Below are 19895 nucleotides of genomic sequence, written 5' to 3'. Positions count from 1 at the left end.
ACACACACACACACACACACACACACACACACACACACACACGCACACACACACACAATCTGTCCACCTAGCAACTAGTCTCAGCTATGCTTCAATGAGAGCAGGAGCATGGATAGTGTTCTCTCTCTACCTGGACTGATCTCTACCTGTGTGTCTCTCTCCCTCTCGCTTCTCCTCCTTCAACCGGACACCTCTGGATGTTGCCCCTTCCCTATAGAGTGGCGGTAAGAGAACAGCTTGGTCTGTTATATCATTTTACTTCTCTCTGCTGGTTACTTCATTATGTATGTGGCTTTTTAATGTTTACATCTCTTTACATTCTCTTCCCCCCCCCCCCCAGTTGAATATAGGGTTTGCACGACAATACATTTCCCTAAAGTTATTGATCCTTATGTGATTCTGAACTACTCCTCCTTGGTAAAAAAATATAATCCAGGCATATTTGTTTTGTCTAATGCTCTCATTTAGGATGAGTTACAGGTTTAGTGTCTTGTTAAGCCCTGTCCAATTGTGTCACAAGAGCTACAAGAAAATACTCAAGAATCACGATGCAATATGATCTTGTAGATCTGCTTTTTATGTCTGAAAGTTTGCTTCTATAATGGCATACGCATACCCAAAGTAGGGACATTGAAAGTGGTTAACCCATTCTGACCTGAGATCAGATTCATACGAGGTTTTCACTGGACACACACTGGTCTGATTCACCCATTCTGACCTGAGATCAGATTCTAAAAATGTCAGTCGTTCTTCGATTTTTCAAAAATAGCAGACCTACAAGCTCGTAGCGCGCCACTCGGTGGCGCGCTATGAGCTTGTAGATCTGCTATTTTTCAATAGCTAAAGCATAACATGATGCTAACACCAAAATGGGTGCCCGGTCAGAATGGGTTAAGGGTCTGGGTATTAAAGTCTTGCCTAGCCAGGCCTTAGCCTACTCCATACTTTGAACTTTGGACAGGGATGTTATGCTTTAGCATAATGGTTTATGTGTTTGTTTTAACAATGGTTTCTGACATTGTACACTACAGTCATATATTCCAAATTGACATAATGGTTTCAGCCATTACCCTGCTGGGATACAGGGAAAACAAATACAGTCATTGTTTGTTTTCTTTGGAAATCTATCGTCATATACTGTACATCTGGAGATGTGTTGAGACCAAGCCATGGTTAGAGTGCATTGACATACAGTAGGACAGCATGCAAACCCAGTGAGTATAGGTGGGAGTACCGTGAAATCATCTTTCTCTGGGAGTACAGTGAAATCACTATAACAGATAACACCATCACATCTTTCCGGCAGTGGAAATAAGTCCATAAGACTTTCCTGTGTTCCTGTGTATCCTTCTTCGATGAACATGATGTGACTTGTTTTTCCTGTATGACGTCTAATCAGTTCAAATCACATCAACTCTGCGATACGAAGTTCCAAACCTCCTATGTTGTCTTGCTACATTGCTATTATTTTAACCCATTTAGGACTGAGGCCGATAGATACAATAGCATGTACATAGCAACAAGGACCCCAAAACGGGTTCCCGTCCTGGGGATTTGAAAAAGGGGAAGGGAGTGGGACGGGACAAATCACAAACATATTTTGGACAGCAATACATTTCTTTCCCTGCACCAGTGGTTCCCAAACTGGCGGTTGGGAGTTGGGACCCCCATTGGTGTCCCCAAATTATTTTGGGTGAGTCCCCAGATATTTAGCTTAAATAGTGTTTTATGACTCAACAGTAAACAAACCAACAGTATAAGTGGATACAGGGTATATGCACTTTTCTCCCCCCAACAATCTGTTTATTGAAGTTTAGCCGACAAAAAAAGGCTGTGAAAGTGATCATACCATCTGCGCATTTCTTTTTTTTACTTACATTTTTATCCCACGATTTTGTAACCCAGTTTTCTTTTCACCCAGTGCCAATTATCTAATGTAATCCTGGGCGCTACACTTCCTCTGCCAACCTGGGGGGGCAGCGGACTGACCTCATGCCTCCTTCTATGCATGAGGAGTCCAACCATCTGCGCATTTCTAAAGTGATCATTTAAGCCTACCAAATTGGCAAACTAGTACGTAAAAAAAGAGGCAAATATTGTGAAAATAGCCGATCTGCAAGCTCACAATGACTCGCAGTGTGGGGGGGGGGGTTTCTTGAAAGGTTTGGGAACCGTTGCCCTACACAACATCAGGCCTACAGCCCGTAACCAACAGGCCTACAGTCCGTAACCAACAGGCCTACAGCCCGTAACCAACAGGCCTACAGCCCGTAACCAACAGGCCTACAGCCCGTAACCAACAGGCCTACAGCCCCTAACCAGAGTCGGGTTGTTCCAGGAGTCAAGCTGCCAGTGTCTGAATTCATTCATTGACCACTAGAGGTCCCCAACCCTCACACGGACCACACACCATACCGACACTACATTAAACATTAGGTGACAAAACATTTGTGTGCTCTTTGAGGGAGCTACAGTAAGCACCGCCGCGTCCCCTGGGGGCTTCTCAAGACAAGGAGCCTTTTGGCTCCGTCAATAAACCTGTCACTGTGCCAACACAGGGAGGCTAGGCGCTGTCCCTCTGTCAGCCATATGTTATAGTTGGGCTTGAACTCTGTTCAACTCCAAAGCAACCAAATATCCACATCTGTACTACAATATGTGAGAGAGAGAGAGAGGCTGCATACACATGAAGATGTTCATTGAAAGTTCAATGAAAACCATCTCCACACGTATTATAGTTATTGCACCATAATCTCCGTAGGTTTCCAAGCCTGAAAATGCAAGTGGCATGACCATGACGCAGTCCAGGCACGTGGGTATACTGGGCATACTGTAGGCCTACTCTGTACAGTATGCCCGTGTACATCTCATTTGACAGCACACCAGCTTGTAGATCGGATATTTTCAAATGGCCAAAATGTATACCGGTTATCAAAGTTTTCAAATAAGTGGACACTTGGATCTGAGATGTAGTGACGTAGAAGTCAAAGCTATTGTAAATTGGAATTACTCCGAGTAAAGTAAACAAATACCTCATACTTGTACTTAAGTACAGCAGTTAAGTAAATATACTTAAATACTTTCCACCACTGCACAACGGTGTGTAGGCAACAGGCACAGGTCAAGATGGGTTTGATGTGAACCTCCCTTTTTAGCCTTGTGGCCACATCTGGACTATATAACAAAGATGGGGGAGGGGGGGGGGGGGGTGTACTACTGGGGAGATTGGAGCTTGACTGACAGGTCAGGTTTGATGGTTTCATCTGAACTCTTTTGAAGGCAACATCTGGACTTTGTCAGTGTTACGATACAGTATTACGAGGATGAGAGCAGACAGACAGACAGACAGACAGACAGACGGTAAATTCATTTTTTGATTCAACTCAAAAATACTTTAATAGAGATTGATGTGTAGTGCAATATCATTGATCCCCCCCCTGCGAGCGTGCACACACACACACACACACACACACACACACACACACACACACACACACACACACACACAGACAGACATATGTGTGCACACGCAGACACAGAGACATGCACTCATGTAATGCCGGTGTGAGGGCTGACAAGCAGGGGGACAGGCTGACAGACAGACAGACCGTACCGTATAATATACAGATAAGACGGTTGAGCACTTCTGGGAGTTTGCCGGATATGGACAGGCTGACAAGATGTCACGCTGAACGGCAGGTAGTCAAGGAAACACACACACACATAGACAGACAGGCAGAGAGACAGGCAGGCAGAGAGACAGGTGGGTTCAAACGGGCGAGCAGACAGACACGGACGATGTAGGTGGACAGAAATATAATCAGGCGTAGCCGTACAGACAGACAGAAGACCGACAGATACTGTACTACTAGTACATGGAAATGCAAAGAGCAAGATGGTGGAATGACAGACAGACAGACAGACAGACAGACAGACAGACAGACAGACAGACAGACAGACAGGAACGTGTGTTGGAAAGACAAGAGAAGCAGATAAGAAGAAACAAAGGCAGGCAGTCACACACATGCGGGCTGACACACGGATAGATAAACAGATGTGTAGACAAGCAGATGTAAACTAGCAAGCAGGAAGGACCAGAGACATGCTGGCTAGGAGGGAGAGACAGACAGACAGACAGACAGACAGACAGACAGACAGACAGACAGACAACAACCCTAAACATTCACTTGGAGAATTGTTGCAACAACAACAATCGTGCTGATATTATGTTTACCTTTTTATTTAACTGTCTGTGTTTTTGCATTGTGTCTTGATATCGTTGCATCTTCCCGTTGTGCTCCTTTTCTCCTGCGCATGCGTGATGGGAGAGACGGTGGAGTAGAGAATGACAGTGCGAGTCTTCTTCTTCTTCTTCTCACAGACTCTACAAGGGCAGCTCCGGCTACTGCAGTGCGTACCGAGGTCAAGTGTGCCGTGGCATCCTGCGCGACGACTCGCTGGTTTTCTTCAACTCCTCCCACTCTGACCCCGAGGACGTGCAGGAGTTCCTGGTTCAGAGCTGGTGGGCGGAGCTGGACGGACTGAGCATGCTCTGTGGCTCCACGGCGCGCTCACTCCTCTGTCACCTTGCGTTCCCCGACTGTAACCCTTCCGGGTTAGGGCCGGCACCCAAACCCGTCTGCAGGTATGTGTCCTGTAAGCTAGTTAGAGGTTAGTAACTTTAAAAACAGAATTTGAAAGTGTTTTCAAGTTAAAGTTAGGTAAAACAGATAAAATAATTATAATTAATAATTATAAATATAAAATACAAATGTATATAAGCCAAGCAGGGGTCGAACACCGGTTACCTTCATATGAGAAAGTCCCCTTTTTTATGCCTACATGTACATACAGTAAGTTGCCAAACCACAGCTGTGCTCCGCCCTTCAGTCATTCAATACAAAGTCTAGGCCAGGTTGTTTTGTTTTCCCCTCCTGATAAGTCTGGTTTTAGCAAAAGAAACCTTGCTTGCTCAACTTAAATGTCTTATTATGGGTGCCCAACCAAAAGGCAAAAAATTAAATAGCAAACGAAGTCGTCAGCACTCGCAAATAAGTATGTACAGTAACCCTTTTAATAACGCATGGCAGCAGAGGGAAACGGACCCAGACCTTCCTCAGCATTTCTGAGACATGTGGGTGTTAAGTCTGGTTTGAGGACATGGCTCGCACGTTTATCTTGTAAGTGTGATCTCGCTAGCTTCCATTGTTAATCATTATTAGCATCCATATTTTAACCATTGTAAAGTATGTACACTTGCTTGACTGGGAGGGAAGTTGGGCACCCTATATACTCCCAAACAATAAATAAAGCAATAGCAGAATTTATGATTTAAAGCTATCAGTAAAATGGCTTTTGAAACATGACCAATTTTGCTACTGTACCTGCACACACACACACACACACACACACACACACACACACACACACACACACACACACACACACACACACACACACACACACACACTCTCTCTCAATAGGATATAACTTAATCTGTATTTAAATGTATTTTGGTAATTGGCCAACCAATGAGTTATTTTCCCCATTCCTTCTACTCAATGAATGGTCCCTATAATCTTCCCTATGTGTCCACCCCTGTGTTCATTCTTCTCCCTGCCACAGAGAGCATTGTCTGGCTGTGAAAGAGCTGTACTGTCATAAGGAGTGGCCCGTCATGGAGGGTAGCAGCGCATCCCAGACAGGGTTTTACAGCTCTGGGGCCCGGACCGGGGCCGGGGCCCCTAGCCTGTTGCTGCCCAACTGCCAGGCTTTACCAAGCCTCACTACAGACCCAGAGTCTTGTACACACGTCCCTTTCATTGGTAAGTAATGAGACCGCACGCACAGCAGTTCCAGGTGTGGAAAAAAGTATTCACATGTTTTACATGTAAAAGTATCAATGCTGCAATGTATAAATACTCTGTTTACAAGTAAAAGTCCGGAATTCAACATTGACTTAAGTAAATGTACTAACTAAAGTATTGGTATCATGTGCTTAATGTGTGAAAAGTAGAAAGTATGCTCATTGCAGAATGTCCAATTTCGCAAGTTTTCAAATGTATCTATAAGATAAATAGCTGATCTACAAGCTCGTATTATGAGCTAAGATCGGCTATTTTCAAATGGCCGAAATATACGTAGGGCGGAAGTGGGCTTTGTATGTTTTGTATTAATAATAAACATATCTACAATGTAACTAGTAAATAATGTTTTCGAATAATTGTAGTATTGGAGTAAAAGTACAATATTCACCTCTGAGAAGTAAAAATATATAAAGAATTGGAAATAAATCAAGAAATACCTCAAAATTGTACTTAAGTACAGTACTTGAGTAAATGTACTTATAGCTACGTTCCACCACTGCAGGCTTCTTCATGGCTGAGTGAAAACAGGGTGGTTGGTTGGTGGTTAACACCATATGTCTCTGGGCGACGGCCGTTGCTTTGACTCACGCTGTGCATTGTTTCCTGTCCATTCCAGTAGGCTACATGTTTTTGCTGCACTGACTGAAAAATACTAATTGAACACCTGCTGATGTTGCAGTAGCAAACAAAACCAAACGGACCCAGTGTGCTGTCACTGTTTCAACTTCGTTCATTGTCCTTGACTTAAGTAGTTATACAGACGTTGTACAGTATTTTCAAATTGATAAAATAGTATAGACTTTGATTTCCCCACATTGCTGCAGGTATTTAATCTGTTACATGTGTGTCATGTGTGCTTCAGGAGAATAGGAGCCAAGCAGGAGAGAGGCTGGGTATTTCAAAAGCAAGCAAGGTGTTAATACTGTATTTACAAATTAACAAGGAAAACACTTGTGAGGAAACTAGGAGCCAATGCAGCAGAGATGAAAATGATGAAATTCTAACAGGTTTAGCTGAGACTAACAAGACACAGGTGAAGAACATCAAAGGATGGGTGAGACAACACAGTCATAGTACATCTGGAAACGCTAGGTCTAGGACGTTACTTCAAAATAAAATTAAACCCTAACTTCAACAAAGAAACCACAACAGAATAGAATGCCACTTCACAATAAAATAACGCAGCAGCGAGATAGATAATGAGAAAACGAGACAAACTATAGCATTGAACAGGGAGCTGTGTTCGCAAGATATGACTCTCAAGAGCATTTCTGAAAGCCAAAATGAAGCCTCATATACCAGTGCACGCACGCACACACGCAACACACACACACACACACACACACACACACACACACACACACACACACACACACACACACACAACCACTGGTTTCCCCATCAGCATTAACAGCAGAGGAAGGAAGTGTCCAGAAACGTGCGTCAGTTTAAATCCAGGAGGTATAGAGGGAGGGTCTGTTACTGGAGTGGTGGAGATGATGGTCACTGCATACTGGTGGTGAGGTCACTGGGAGTCTGTGGTTGGCCTGAGCCAAAACCCACAGCTGCTGCTGCTGGAGGTGTGAGAGACTGGAGAGAGTTGGTGAAAGTGTGTGTGTGTGTGTGTGTGTGTGTGTGTGTGTGTGTGTGTGTGTGTGTGTGTGTGTGTGTGTGTGTGTGTGTGTGTGTGTGTGTGTGTGTGTGTGTGTGTGTGTGTGTGTGTGTGTGTGTGTGTGTGTGTGTGTGTGTGTGTGTGTGTGTGTGTGTGTGTGTGTGTGTGTGTGTGTGTGTGTGTGTGTGTGTGTGTGTGTGTGTGTGTGTGTGTGTGTGTGTGCGCGTTTTATATGTCATGACTGCATGTTTTCACTGTAATGCAATCTCGTTCATCCACATTAGACTTCCTGACTGTAGTCGGAGTGAATCAGCATTCCGTTTCACTACATCCAGTACAAAACAAGGAAGTACATAAGAATGCTTTGTGTTTGTTTTCCATATTCAACAATACTTCCTCCCTAACTAAATATTTAGGCTACGGAAGATCATGCTCGGTGTATTTTCATTCCATAATATTGTTACAAAAGTTATTTTGTGTCCGGGTGTCGCCTTTTCGACCACAAGGTCATGGGTTCGATCCCGGACACCGGCAACTCCGCGTTAGACGGCGTATGAGTAGCGGGCTTGGTTGCGGGCCTTGCGGCACGTTGTGCGGCACGTACTATTATTATTATTAGTAGTAGTAGTAGTAGTAGTATTATAACTTGCTTAATATTTTCATTTCATGTTATATTCTTTATTTCATGCTTCCTTTTTTATATATTCCAGATATCAAGGAAGATCAAGTCACAAGTAAGTCTCATTTCAATAATTTGCACCCAAAATCCACTATACACAAATAGCTCTGTGCTTTTCTGGGCATAGAGGAGTGGAACAAACAAGCGCTGGAAACCAACGCTGACTTCCTATTGGTTCACCAACCTATGAGCCCGCCTCCCTTCCCCCCGCCTCCCCTCCTCCTCCCCTCCCCATAGTTAGGGAAAGTTAGTAAAATGTGTGGCAGATGTGTAAAAGAAAATGCTTACCACTATACAGTAGCTTTGTTTATAAAGGTGTTCATAAAGGTGTCTACTATCACCATCTGTTCCAACCAAACTCCCTTGGGAAACTTTGTGACACACGAAAAACTATTAAAACTAATGCTTGCAATGAATTCAGGAAACCCCCTAGTTTGACATGCTATACTTAAAGCAATGGTACCCCAACTTTCAGCAGCTGTCACAATGTTTCCCAAGGGAAACAAATTGGAACAAATTGATAGGTGATAGCAGACACCTTTGTGAAGAAAGCTAGTGGAAAGCATTTTTCTTGCAGATTACCAGTATAGAACACAGTGGAGAACACTGACATCACCACATTTGGAGTGACGCCCCTCTGCACTGTTATTCACTCCCACTGCGGTCTCCTATATGCCTATATTGTTTTCTTTGAAAACCAGACGCCTGCGCTCCCCGAGGCTAATATGACTCTATAATACAATAACATTTATGTAAGTAATTAATCCATAAATGTCTCGACAGCCACGTGTTACGACGACAGGGGACGCTTCTACCAAGGCAGAATGAACGTGACCAGCTCTGGAATACCTTGCCAGTCATGGAGCCAACAGGTACTGACTCGGTGTGTTCGTGCGTACGCAAATGTCCACACACACACAATTGCACATAGAGTGCATTTCACAGTGCATTTCAAAGTCGTTGGATCCTGATCGCCAACGTTTGTGTGTTTTCCATGTAAATGGAAAGATCCCGCAGAGGGCAGGACTTTTACAGGGAAGAAGCTCAGTCTTGTGTGTGATCAGCTTGAGGTGGAGGGAAAGACGTCCAATGGCAGTGAGACAGGCATGCAGTGATGCGCTCTTCAACCTGTGTGGCCGAGAGAGGAAAGGATCTAAATCTGTTGAGTGCCATCAGCATAACAGTGACAAGAGACAAGAGATACATGGCCAAAGCGTTTCCGGGGGTCCCCAGCCAAAGATGTTGAGAACCCCTGATGTAGAGCAGTGGTTCCCAAAGTGGGGTCCTTCCAGGGGGTCCCCAGCTAAATGATAGTTTGGAACCAAATGGACTCTTATGGGTCTGTAACAATTTAAATTGGGGGTCCCAGAGATAGAAATGCCTTTAAATTAAACGGGTTGAGAATCTCTGCTAGAGCAGTAAAAAATATTCTCTTATCAGGGTTCCTGGCATATCTTTTTTCTTTGATTAGTCTCAATTTGGGGGTCCTTGACATGAAACAGTTTGGGAACTATTGTAGAGGACAGGTGGTTGGTCTGCAAGGTGGAGTTCCATGAGCTCTCTCTCTCTCTCTCTCTCTCTCTCTCTCTCTCTCTCTGGAGATAGAGGACGAGAGAGGAGAGTCTCTGCAGCCTCTTTTCATAGTATCTGAATCTCATTAAGGGCTCCCGTCCAAGTGGCTATTAAATAATCCAACACACGCACGCACACACACACACACACACACACACACACACACACACACACACACACACACACACACACACACACACCCAGTATTGCACAGGAGAGCAGTGAGAGTTCAGCACAACACACCCTCTCATGGCGCAGAACCATAAAAAACATGAAGGGGCTTTTGGGGTGCTGTGTGTGTGTGCGTGTGCTTGCACACGCGTGTGCATGTGTGCTAGGTCAGCAGAGAGGGAGGGGCTCAGCGTGTCACATCCTGCCTCTGGAAACAATTAGTCTTCACACGCATGCTGCACAAGCTCTATCACCAGCGCACGCACACACACACACACACACACACACACACACACACACACACACACACACACACACACACACACACAGTCTGTCTGTCTGTCCTTCTGTTCTCACTTATGTACACGTGTACTGTACACACAGACACAAACACACATGCATGTACGCATGCACATACACACGCATCATCACCAACACCAGGATCACTATCAACTTAATGGTTTCCATTGTCTCAATCAACCATCATTTAAAATCATGAATCACTGTCTCTTTTCTGCTGGGCTGGCAGATATTGACCAGATGTATAGTGTGTGTGTGTGTGTGTGTGTGTGTGTGTGTGTGTGTGTGTGTGTGTGTGTGTGTGTGTGTGTGTGTGTGTGTGCTCACAACGAGTCGCACCATGACACAGTGTGAACTTGTAGATCTATTATTTCCGGTGTGCAACACTGCACGCAACCCAGAATAAATCAGGCATTACCGTACTGTACCTGGCCTAGATCAGTTACAGTTTTGAAGAGTGATTCAGACCCGAGAATGCCGACATGCAACTATAAGGAAAATGAAAGCTATTGCGCAGTTTTCTGAATGCACCAGTGATTTGATTTGATTGTTGATTTAGTCATAGTCTTTTGAATAAAATTGTAGTCATATAGTTTAGTCATCTGAAAGGTTTTGGTTTAGTTTAGTTTTAGTCGACTAAATATCATATGATTTTAGTCTACTACATTTTGCAGTTGATTTTCTCAACAAAACATGGTGGTGTCGACGTGTCGTAATGGCTGATTTTACACTTGTTTGCATGCTGAAAATAGCCAAACTACAAGCTGAGCTTGTAGATCTTGTAGATCTGCTATTTTCAGAGTGCAATACCCGAGCACAAAATAACTCCTCCACTAGTCCCTCCCTAAAGTTTTAGTCTAGCTTTTATAAATTCTTTGTCAGTGAAAAAAGGTAGCCGAACATTTTTGTGCCGTAGTTATAGTCGACGAAATCGACACTGGACTGCACTGTAGGTACAGTAGATGATATGATTTACACTGTAGGTACAGTAGATGATATGATTTACACTGTAGGTACAGTAGATGATATGATTTACACTGTAGGTACAGTAGATGATATGATTTACACTGTAGGTACAGTAGATGATATGATTTACACTGTAGGTACAGTAGATGATATGATTTACTTTCAAGGATAGCACACTATAAGCCTTCATTTCCTAAGCCTTCATTTCCTGTCAATCTAACAATAGCATGATTATTAGAATGATGATGTCTGCTGGAGTTGTTGTTAGTCAGGAGTTGTAGGCCAGTGTGATGCGCAGCGCTTTCACTCTGATCTCAGCAGGCCTAAAGCTTTTTTCCCCCTCCTTCCGATATCCGCTTGGAAAAGGAATTGGCACTACTGGTACACAGATGTGCTTTAAGGTTGAAAACACAACTGCTTTCCCCCCCGTTTTGTATTTATTTAATGCAGATGCGTGTCCACTTCTTACCGTGGCAAATTGGCCGTGGTTAGAGATGCTCCGATCAATTGGACACCGATCGGTGATCGGCCGATCGGTGATCGGCCAAATGACGCAATTTACCCTATCTGTGATCGGCAATCCTATCTGTATAAACCGATCTTTTATACCATTTAAATGGTATAAAGGTCACAGGCCTAAACATTCTCCCCTTCCTCCCCACACACAGGAACAGTTTTGATTTGGGTTTTGACGTAATAATACATTTGGAAATGTTCAAATTCTCTCCTTCGGTATCGGCCGATCATGAGAAAAACAATCGGTGATCAGGATCGGTCCCAAAACACCTGATTGGACTCATTGGAGTATCCCTGGCCGTGTCCCATTGGCTTAGAGGCCAGCCAATCAGGAAAATCTTGCCACTCGACCACGTGACTATAGACTAAATCATGCTCTGCAAGCTGACAAAAAGCATTTCTATAAGTAGATCTGTTTTACTAGCAAATATTTTTAGGCCAGATCAAACGTGCCTCTATAATCCACTTCCCTCTCATCTACAGACTGACTTTCACTCGCTTTCCTCAAACGCAGGCAATGTTGCGAAGAGGAGCAGGTGTTCCTAATATTTTCTCCACTCAATAGCGCATTAAGTCTGTGTGTGTGTGTGTGTGTGTGTGTGTGTGTGTGTGTGTGTGTGTGTGTGTGTGTGTGTGTGTGTGTGTGTGTGTGTGTGTGTGTGTGTGTGTGTGTGTGTGCGTGTGCGTGTGCGCGTGTGGATCGGCTCTTTGGGTCAGAAATCCTTGATCCAAAAGTCATCACTCACCTCCCCCTCCGTGCCTCATATTGCAGATGTTTCTATCTAGGCCAATGTTTTTATTGTGAATGTAAATTATTCCACATGTATGAGTCCTGCAGGGTCGGAACTGAAGGCCCATGGGGTGCCTGGCTGTGCAGACAGCTAGTGCACACCGGCCACATGCTCTGCTTGTGATTTGCGAGGAACCCGGGTTCGAGTCACATGTCTCCTATCTAAATATGTTATAAAAATGTCCAAAAATGATCCTAGGAAAATACAAAAAATATGTATTGTGTATGCACTCCCCCACTGTTTTACAAACGTAGTGGCTATGTCCCTTTTGAGATTAATTCTTCATGTGTACCATAGCAGCCTGCATCAGTGTCCTGTGCACAGCAGTGCTGTTTCAGATACTACTGGTGTTCTCGTAAGATATCTTTCACTTTGAGAAAAACAAAACTATTACATTGAATAACTTTGCCATGATTCAGCTGAACCATTCACCTTGTCAGCGTGTGTCAGTTTGTATTCATTCATTTAAATTAGTGGTCCTGGGGTGAAGTAAGCCTTGAACCACGTGAAAAGGAGAACCATACGTCTCTCCCCCACAGAGCTGCAGCACAGTGAGTGTTTAAATACATTGACAAACAGGCACATTCACATACCCACTCAGTCTTTTGACGCCACATGTTTTTACTTCATGTCATACAGTATGTCAGCTTCAGAATTACTGTGTCATATGCACGCACACAGTCCTATGAAATTGTGACATAGTCCATTGCAACCTGCTGGCTTTTAATTGTGTTCACATGGGACCTTGTATTTCGGGTCATTCTTGTGTGTAACGCATAAGAATAATGGACCAATACCCTAGCTGACAAAACACAAGGCCAAGTTCGTGTCCAGCCAATACTGTTGGCAGTGGTGGAAAGTACTGTACTTAAGTACAATGTTGAGGTATTTGTAGTTTACTTGAGAATTTCCAATACTTTGACTTCTACTCCACTACATCTCAGATCCAAATATTGTACTCTTACTCCACTACATTTATTTAAAACTTGAGTTACTAGTTACTTTGTAGATTTAGATTATTATTGATTATTAGCAGCGTAGGCTCTGGATAGCGGCGGCAGACTCCTAGACTCCTGGATTATACATTTGAAAATGTTTAAATGAGACTCTTATTCTGATACAATGTGTAATTTTTCTTTTTCTTTTGGTACTACAAGTACATTTTCATGCCGATACGTTGGTGTTTTTCCAACTTGGAACAAAGTATGTCTACATTGCAGTATTGATACTTTCACTTAAGTAAAAAAACATGAATACTTTTTCCACCACGCACTGGCTGTTGGGTTGAAAGCATAGGGCCATCTATTTGACCAACATTTATATAGCACGTAGCATTGCACACACTCGCGCATGCATCGACACAGATGCTTGGAACCATGCGAGCCTTTTGCCAGGTAGCCCCAGAAGAGCTTTTCAAAGGTCTCCGTGTGGACACTAATATACCCCATAAAGGCTAGGGTATGACTTAGGAAGCCTTTATATCGTTCCAAAGTCATCATAGCCCTCACTTTCATGAGCCAGATGGCATCTGGCCTTGCATGCACTCATGCACGCACGCACGCGCACACACACACACACACACACACACACACACACACACACACACACACACACACACACACACACACACAGCGGTTGTATTTAAATAGTTAACAATGTTTTGATGGGTGCTTTCACCTCAAGTCCCTCAGAGTACCATGTGTATACATAGTCTAACAGTATTTATTTGTCTAGCAGCATGCCACCATACATGGGATGCACACCGTACTGTATATCAACTTGTTTGGCACCAGGAAGAATTTACAATAATAAAATCAATATAAAATGTGATCTCCTTGTGATACAATTACATTAGCCACATTTCAGCTTCAATGCACAGCAATTTATCTCTGGGAGTGTGATTAACACCCTGGATATTGCTGCATACAAGAGCAGCTAAAGCCTCGCAAAGCTCTGGCAAGCTCTAGGGTTAAATCTCGACCAGAGAACTGAATAACATAAACAGGTGTTTCATATTTGACTTGGCAGGCAGTGCAGTGCGCAGTCAAATCCTCAGTGTTAAATGTATCCATTTCTCTGAGAGTGTATAACGCAACCAAATGGACCCATGCCTTTTCGACCCGTCCTTCCTTATGGGTCCATTTGGTTACATCAGAGTCATAAATGTTACGTATATACATTTGACACTGAGGATTTGACTGTTGTCCCAGGCGCAAACCTGTGACACAAACTTATGGTGTACTATCAAAGCACCCATTGTGTACATACCTGCTTATTACAGCTGATGCTTATACAATTGAACCCTAGACAGCTTAATCTCCAATTCCATTTTAGGGTGTCAGAAACCGCCTGCAAGAGTGCAATTGTGTATACAGTATGATGACACAGCAGGTCTGGAACTCTGTATTCAGATTCAGATTCAACTTTATCGTCACATAGCCTGCCCCAGCCAGTGTGATTTCTGCTCTAGAGGGGCGGATCCTATTGGTCCACCGCCCGATCTATGCGCCCGCCCCTTCCCCCCTCCTCCTCTCCTCCCCTCCCTGGTAGAACACAGCGTAGAACACTGATGTCACCAAATTTGGAGCGACGCCCCTCTGCACTGTAATTGGTTAAGTAGTAAATAGTCCCTCCTATGCCCAGCTTTCCGGGTTTGTGTAAACACAAACATTGGCTTGTGATTGGCTGATGATCACCCCATAGTGATGATTTGATTGGCTGAGCAAAGTAACATATTGAAGATAAAAGTGAGGGCAGAAAGGGATGACGGAAAAGTGAGGGCGCAAATCGTGATTGGCCAGAATGAGATGATAAGAGTGCCCCTCACTTCACACAGGTGTGATTCCCTCCCCCCCCCCCCCCCCCCCCACCTTTTTGTAACAAAACACCTGCGGCTAATTGTCACAGGTTTACAGATGTGAAAGAGTGGGTGAGTGTCTTTTTTTCCATACAAGCTCTACATTTGCAGTTTCAAGAACAGAGTGTTGTTGCTTGTAAATCAGCTATTCTTTTGGCATGCTACACAGTTGTTTGACAGCAATGCCAGATGGAGTGTCCCTCACAGGGCATAAATTAGGCATAAGCCACTGACCCCGGTGTTTCCATAAAGCACACGCCACAGAAGGCCTTGATGGGAATCCAAGAGCATCAACCCCTCTCTGGGCATCCTATATCCCAAAAGGTCGCTGCGTTGAATGTGTAAATACGTTCTGAGGGCTAGAGGGACTGAAGCCGCGAAGCTTGACTTTCCAAATGCGATGCGTCGTCAACCCGCTGAGCTCATGAAGAAGACGCATGTGATGCCTGCATTAATCCCCTGGTGGTTAACGGGGGGTAACTGCGATCTCAGGATACTGCGCTCCTGAGAACTTATATATATATAATGTCAAAGTGATTTAAAAGAACTGGCAAAGTTGCATGGAGTTAGTGAGTGTTCAGCTCCACCACCAACTGAGATTTTTTTTCTTTTTTCGGATGAGCGGAGGTTTAGTTTACTTTTTCTATTATGTCAAAGTGATTTAAAACACATTTCATAGAATGCATTCCATAAGTACCTCAATGCAGGTGAGGTTGAGCCCCATTTTGGTGATTTAGGGACCAAGACTTTCAACAATAATGAAGAACACATTCCACAATGCCATGCCACCACAAATACGGTACATGAGTTGAAGGGGCCAAACAGCGTAAAGGAACACAGTGAAGATCACTTAAAATAAGTAGACACAGAGAGCAGAATGTTGTTTCATAGTAATAATACAAACGGAGGGTGTTGCTAGAGGAAAAAGGCCTCTTGTTACACTCCGTCTAAATGTTTTAATGAAAGCCGTTTTACTTTTAACACTGCCACACACTGTCTGGGACACCGTGAAGGACTCTCTCACGGCTTTTGTGTGAAACACGGAGACTGCACCAGATGTCGGTTGTTTGAGTTGGCTGACAACGGTGTTATATGGACTGATGTCTGAACGCTGTGGTGTAAAGTAACTCCGTATATTTCCTTAAGTACTGTACTTAAGTACAATTTTGAGGTATTTGTATTTTACTTGGGTATTTAAAATTTCCAACACTTCTACTCCACTACATTCATTTAGTTACTTCGTAGATTTCGATCATTATTACAAACCCTACATTAACCACTTCAGCCATATACATTTTTGCTCATTTGAAAATAGACGATCTACAAGCTCACGACGCATTGTTAGCTTGTAGATCTGCTATTTTCAAAAGATGTTTATACATTTGAAAACTTTAAATGAGAGATTCTGCATGAACAGTACCTTGATCTATACTTTCTACTTTTGGTACATTTTGATACCAATACTTTTGTACTTTTACTCAAGTCATTTTTTGAATTCCGCACACTTTTACTTGTAACAAACTGAAGCAGTTCTATATTGCAGTATTTTTACTTAAGTAAACATTTGTTGTACTTTTTCCACCACTGTGTGAACATGAGACACAGTACTGTAGATCATAACTCTACTGGCTGAACACTGACACATGATGATTGATTGATTGATTGATTGATTGATTGATTGATTGATTGATTGATAGTTTCCCGTCCTCCAAAGGGGAAAAATATTTAAATACATTCTACTATCACTATGACTACTACTACTACTACTGTTACTACTATTATTACTAATACCAATACTGCTAATAATGTTGCTGCTAATAGTAATAATAATAATTGCTATCTCTTGTCTTCTAGTCTCCTCATCAGCATCGGCTCTCCGTGGAGGTGATTCCAGAGCTGAAGACCTCAGAGAATCACTGCAGGAACCCTGGAGGAACCAGTGACAAGCCCTGGTGCTTCACCTCCGACCCCAACGTACGCTGGGAATACTGCTCTGTGCCTCGGTGTGGGGAGGAGATGGGTATGTCTGCGTGCGCGTGCGTGTGCGTGTAATTTCGTGAAGAAATCAAAGAAAACAATCTGAGAAAATCAAGAAACTTCTTAAACAGTATAGTGAAAATAGCCGATCTACAAGTGTATAGTCTACTGAGTCACGTTGTATATGTCAGCCTCCCTCTGGAATACACACCAGAGCAGTACGAGAAAGCTAATACTGCTCATTTACAAGAATACACAATTAGAGAATGTAGAAGAATTGTTATTTTGGTTGTTTGCCTGCTATCTCTCCAAAATCGATACAGCATGGAAATGTGTACATTATTCTTTATTTTTTTGGGGTCTGCACATGTCCATCAAATGGTGGTCCGTGGCTCAAATGCAGAATAAAAATCACACCCGTGTGAACTGAGTGGTGCAACTCCCCTCTCTCCCCCCCCCCCCCCCCCTTCCTCCTCCTCTCTCTCTCTCTCTCTCTCTCTCATTAGCAGGCAACAGTGCAGCACTATCTCTCTCTCTGTTTCTGGCACAATAGCGCCCCTACTGGTACTCATTAAAGTCACATAACTAGGTTAACACGGACATTGCTGTTCCTTGGAGTGTTTGCACCACTCAACAATGGGCCTTTATATGAAAAGGGTTGAAAACCACTGGTTTAGAGAAAAGAGCCGCAAATCAAGCTTGTTTTGACGCAATTGGTGTATTTCCATTTTTCTTTTCTTTATACCGGAACTGCCGTGTTATGAGCGCGTACAGGACACAGTTGAACTGCTGTGTTATGAGCGCGTACAGGACACAGTTGAACTGCCGTGTTATGAGCGCGTACAGGACACAGTTGAACTGCCGTGTTATGAGCGCGTACAGGACACAGTTGAACTGCCGTGTTATGAGCGCGTACAGGACACAGTTGAACTGCCGTGTTATGAGCGCGTACAGGACACAGTTGAACTGCCGTGTTATGAGCGCGTACAGGACACAGTTGATCACCGTAATCAATTGATATTTAAAAAAAAGCTGCGAAAAGGCAGCTGACACTGAGCGTCATTAGAAAATAGCCGCGAAAAGACGCTCTTGGCGCAGAGTGAGTTGATGTGGTTAAATGCTACAGATGAGTTGGAAGGTCTTAATGGTTTAACGGGTTCTGTGTGTGTGTGTGTGGGTGTGTGTGTGTGTGTGTGTGTTCCAGTGGTGAAGGCAGAGACCTCGTCCTCGTCGTGGTACCCCCCCCGCCAGGCGGCCCCCCACCTCCCCACCACGGCGCTGGCCGCGTCTCCAGCCTACTCCATGTCCGTCATCATCATCCTGCTCTCCGTCATGGCCGCCTCCGCCTTCCTCACCATCGTCATCGTCGGCTGCCGCAGACACCGGAAGCACTTGAGGAGCAGGAAGAGGTGAGGTGGTGTGTGTGTGTGTGTGTGTGTGTGTGTGTGTGTGCGCGCGTGCCGTGCCGTGCGTGTGTGCGTCTTTTGAGCATACGAGTGTGCTCAAACATACGCGTGTGTGTTGATTTGATATAGATTTCTAACTTGAATCACATTGTTCTGTTGTGCGGAAGGAATAATTAATTCATAAATAAAACCCTACGCAAACTTCTCTCATGGCGGGGGGGGGGGGGGGGGTCCCTGCATGCACAAAGCCTCTTACTGTAGATGGGGCGCCGCGGTCATTTTGAAGGGTCCTGCAGGACATGCAAAATCAACCAATGCCACATAAACACGTATTGATCCCCTGCAGGGCGATGGAGATCCCCACGCTGACCACCCTGCCCTCAGAGCTTCTGCTGGACCGCCTGCACCCCAACCCCATGTACCAGAGGGTCCCCCTGCTGCTCAACTCCAAGCTGCTGGCCCTGGAGTACCCTCGCAACAACATCCAATATGTCCGAGACATAGGGGAGGGGGCCTTCGGACGGGTGTTCCAAGCACGGTGAGAGAGAGAGAGAGAGAGAGAGAGAGAGAGAGAATGAGAATGAATGAAAACTGGGTATTTGTGGGGATAGAACACACATAGGCGAGCCCAAAAAACTAAAACAATGGGAAAAGTAGAAATTCATGGTGTAGGACTTTTGAAGTCTGGTATGATCTTAGTCCAGTATGAACTGAAAGTCTGAAACTAAACGTTTGCTTTGAACAAGTAGTACAGTGTCTGTGTCTTCTTCGACGGTGGCTGAGGCATTGTAGCATGCCGACATGATACTGGCAGCAGCGGCTATACCGAAGCCAGAAACCCTCTGTTGCTCACCGTGTATACTGCAAGGAGTGAGGAAGCAATTGCGCACTCACTAGTAAACCTGTATAAGTATAGCCATTTGGGTACTTGGCTCATGAATCGAGGGACTTCTTCTAGCTTCTTCTAGTGTGCAAGTTGCCTATTCGTACCATACCATTTTTATTATTTCCACACAACTCTGAGTTATATTATAATGAGTCATGACATAGTTCAATGTTGAAATTGAGTGGCGTTCCCCCATCTGTTTTCCACACTGGTCACATTCGTAGGGTTTCTCTCCAGTGTGAACTAACTCTCTGGTGGGTTTTGAGTGTCTTCCACACTGGTCACAGCAGTGGTG

The 19895-nt window shown here is 44.1% G+C and overlaps 1 protein-coding gene across 1 annotated transcript in view; it reads left to right on the top strand.

The window, feature by feature from the left end:
- musk (muscle, skeletal, receptor tyrosine kinase) overlaps positions 1 to 19895 on the top strand; it is a 44116-nt gene that overhangs the window by 16771 nt on the left and 7450 nt on the right. Inside the window, exons 8-15 of the mRNA XM_080755724.1 lie at positions 218 to 224; positions 4382 to 4645; positions 5626 to 5825; positions 8190 to 8213; positions 8942 to 9030; positions 17186 to 17351; positions 18513 to 18717; positions 19061 to 19252. Of these exons, the coding sequence (XP_080611850.1) occupies positions 218 to 224; positions 4382 to 4645; positions 5626 to 5825; positions 8190 to 8213; positions 8942 to 9030; positions 17186 to 17351; positions 18513 to 18717; positions 19061 to 19252 (1147 nt within the window). The remainder of the gene's footprint in view (positions 1 to 217; positions 225 to 4381; positions 4646 to 5625; positions 5826 to 8189; positions 8214 to 8941; positions 9031 to 17185; positions 17352 to 18512; positions 18718 to 19060; positions 19253 to 19895) is intronic.

This window comes from Protomyctophum bolini (genome assembly GCF_963924005.1).
Source record: "Protomyctophum bolini genome assembly, chromosome: 22".
NCBI lineage: Eukaryota > Metazoa > Chordata > Actinopteri > Myctophiformes > Myctophidae > Protomyctophum > Protomyctophum bolini.
This window is presented reverse-complemented; position numbering and strand designations above follow the sequence as displayed.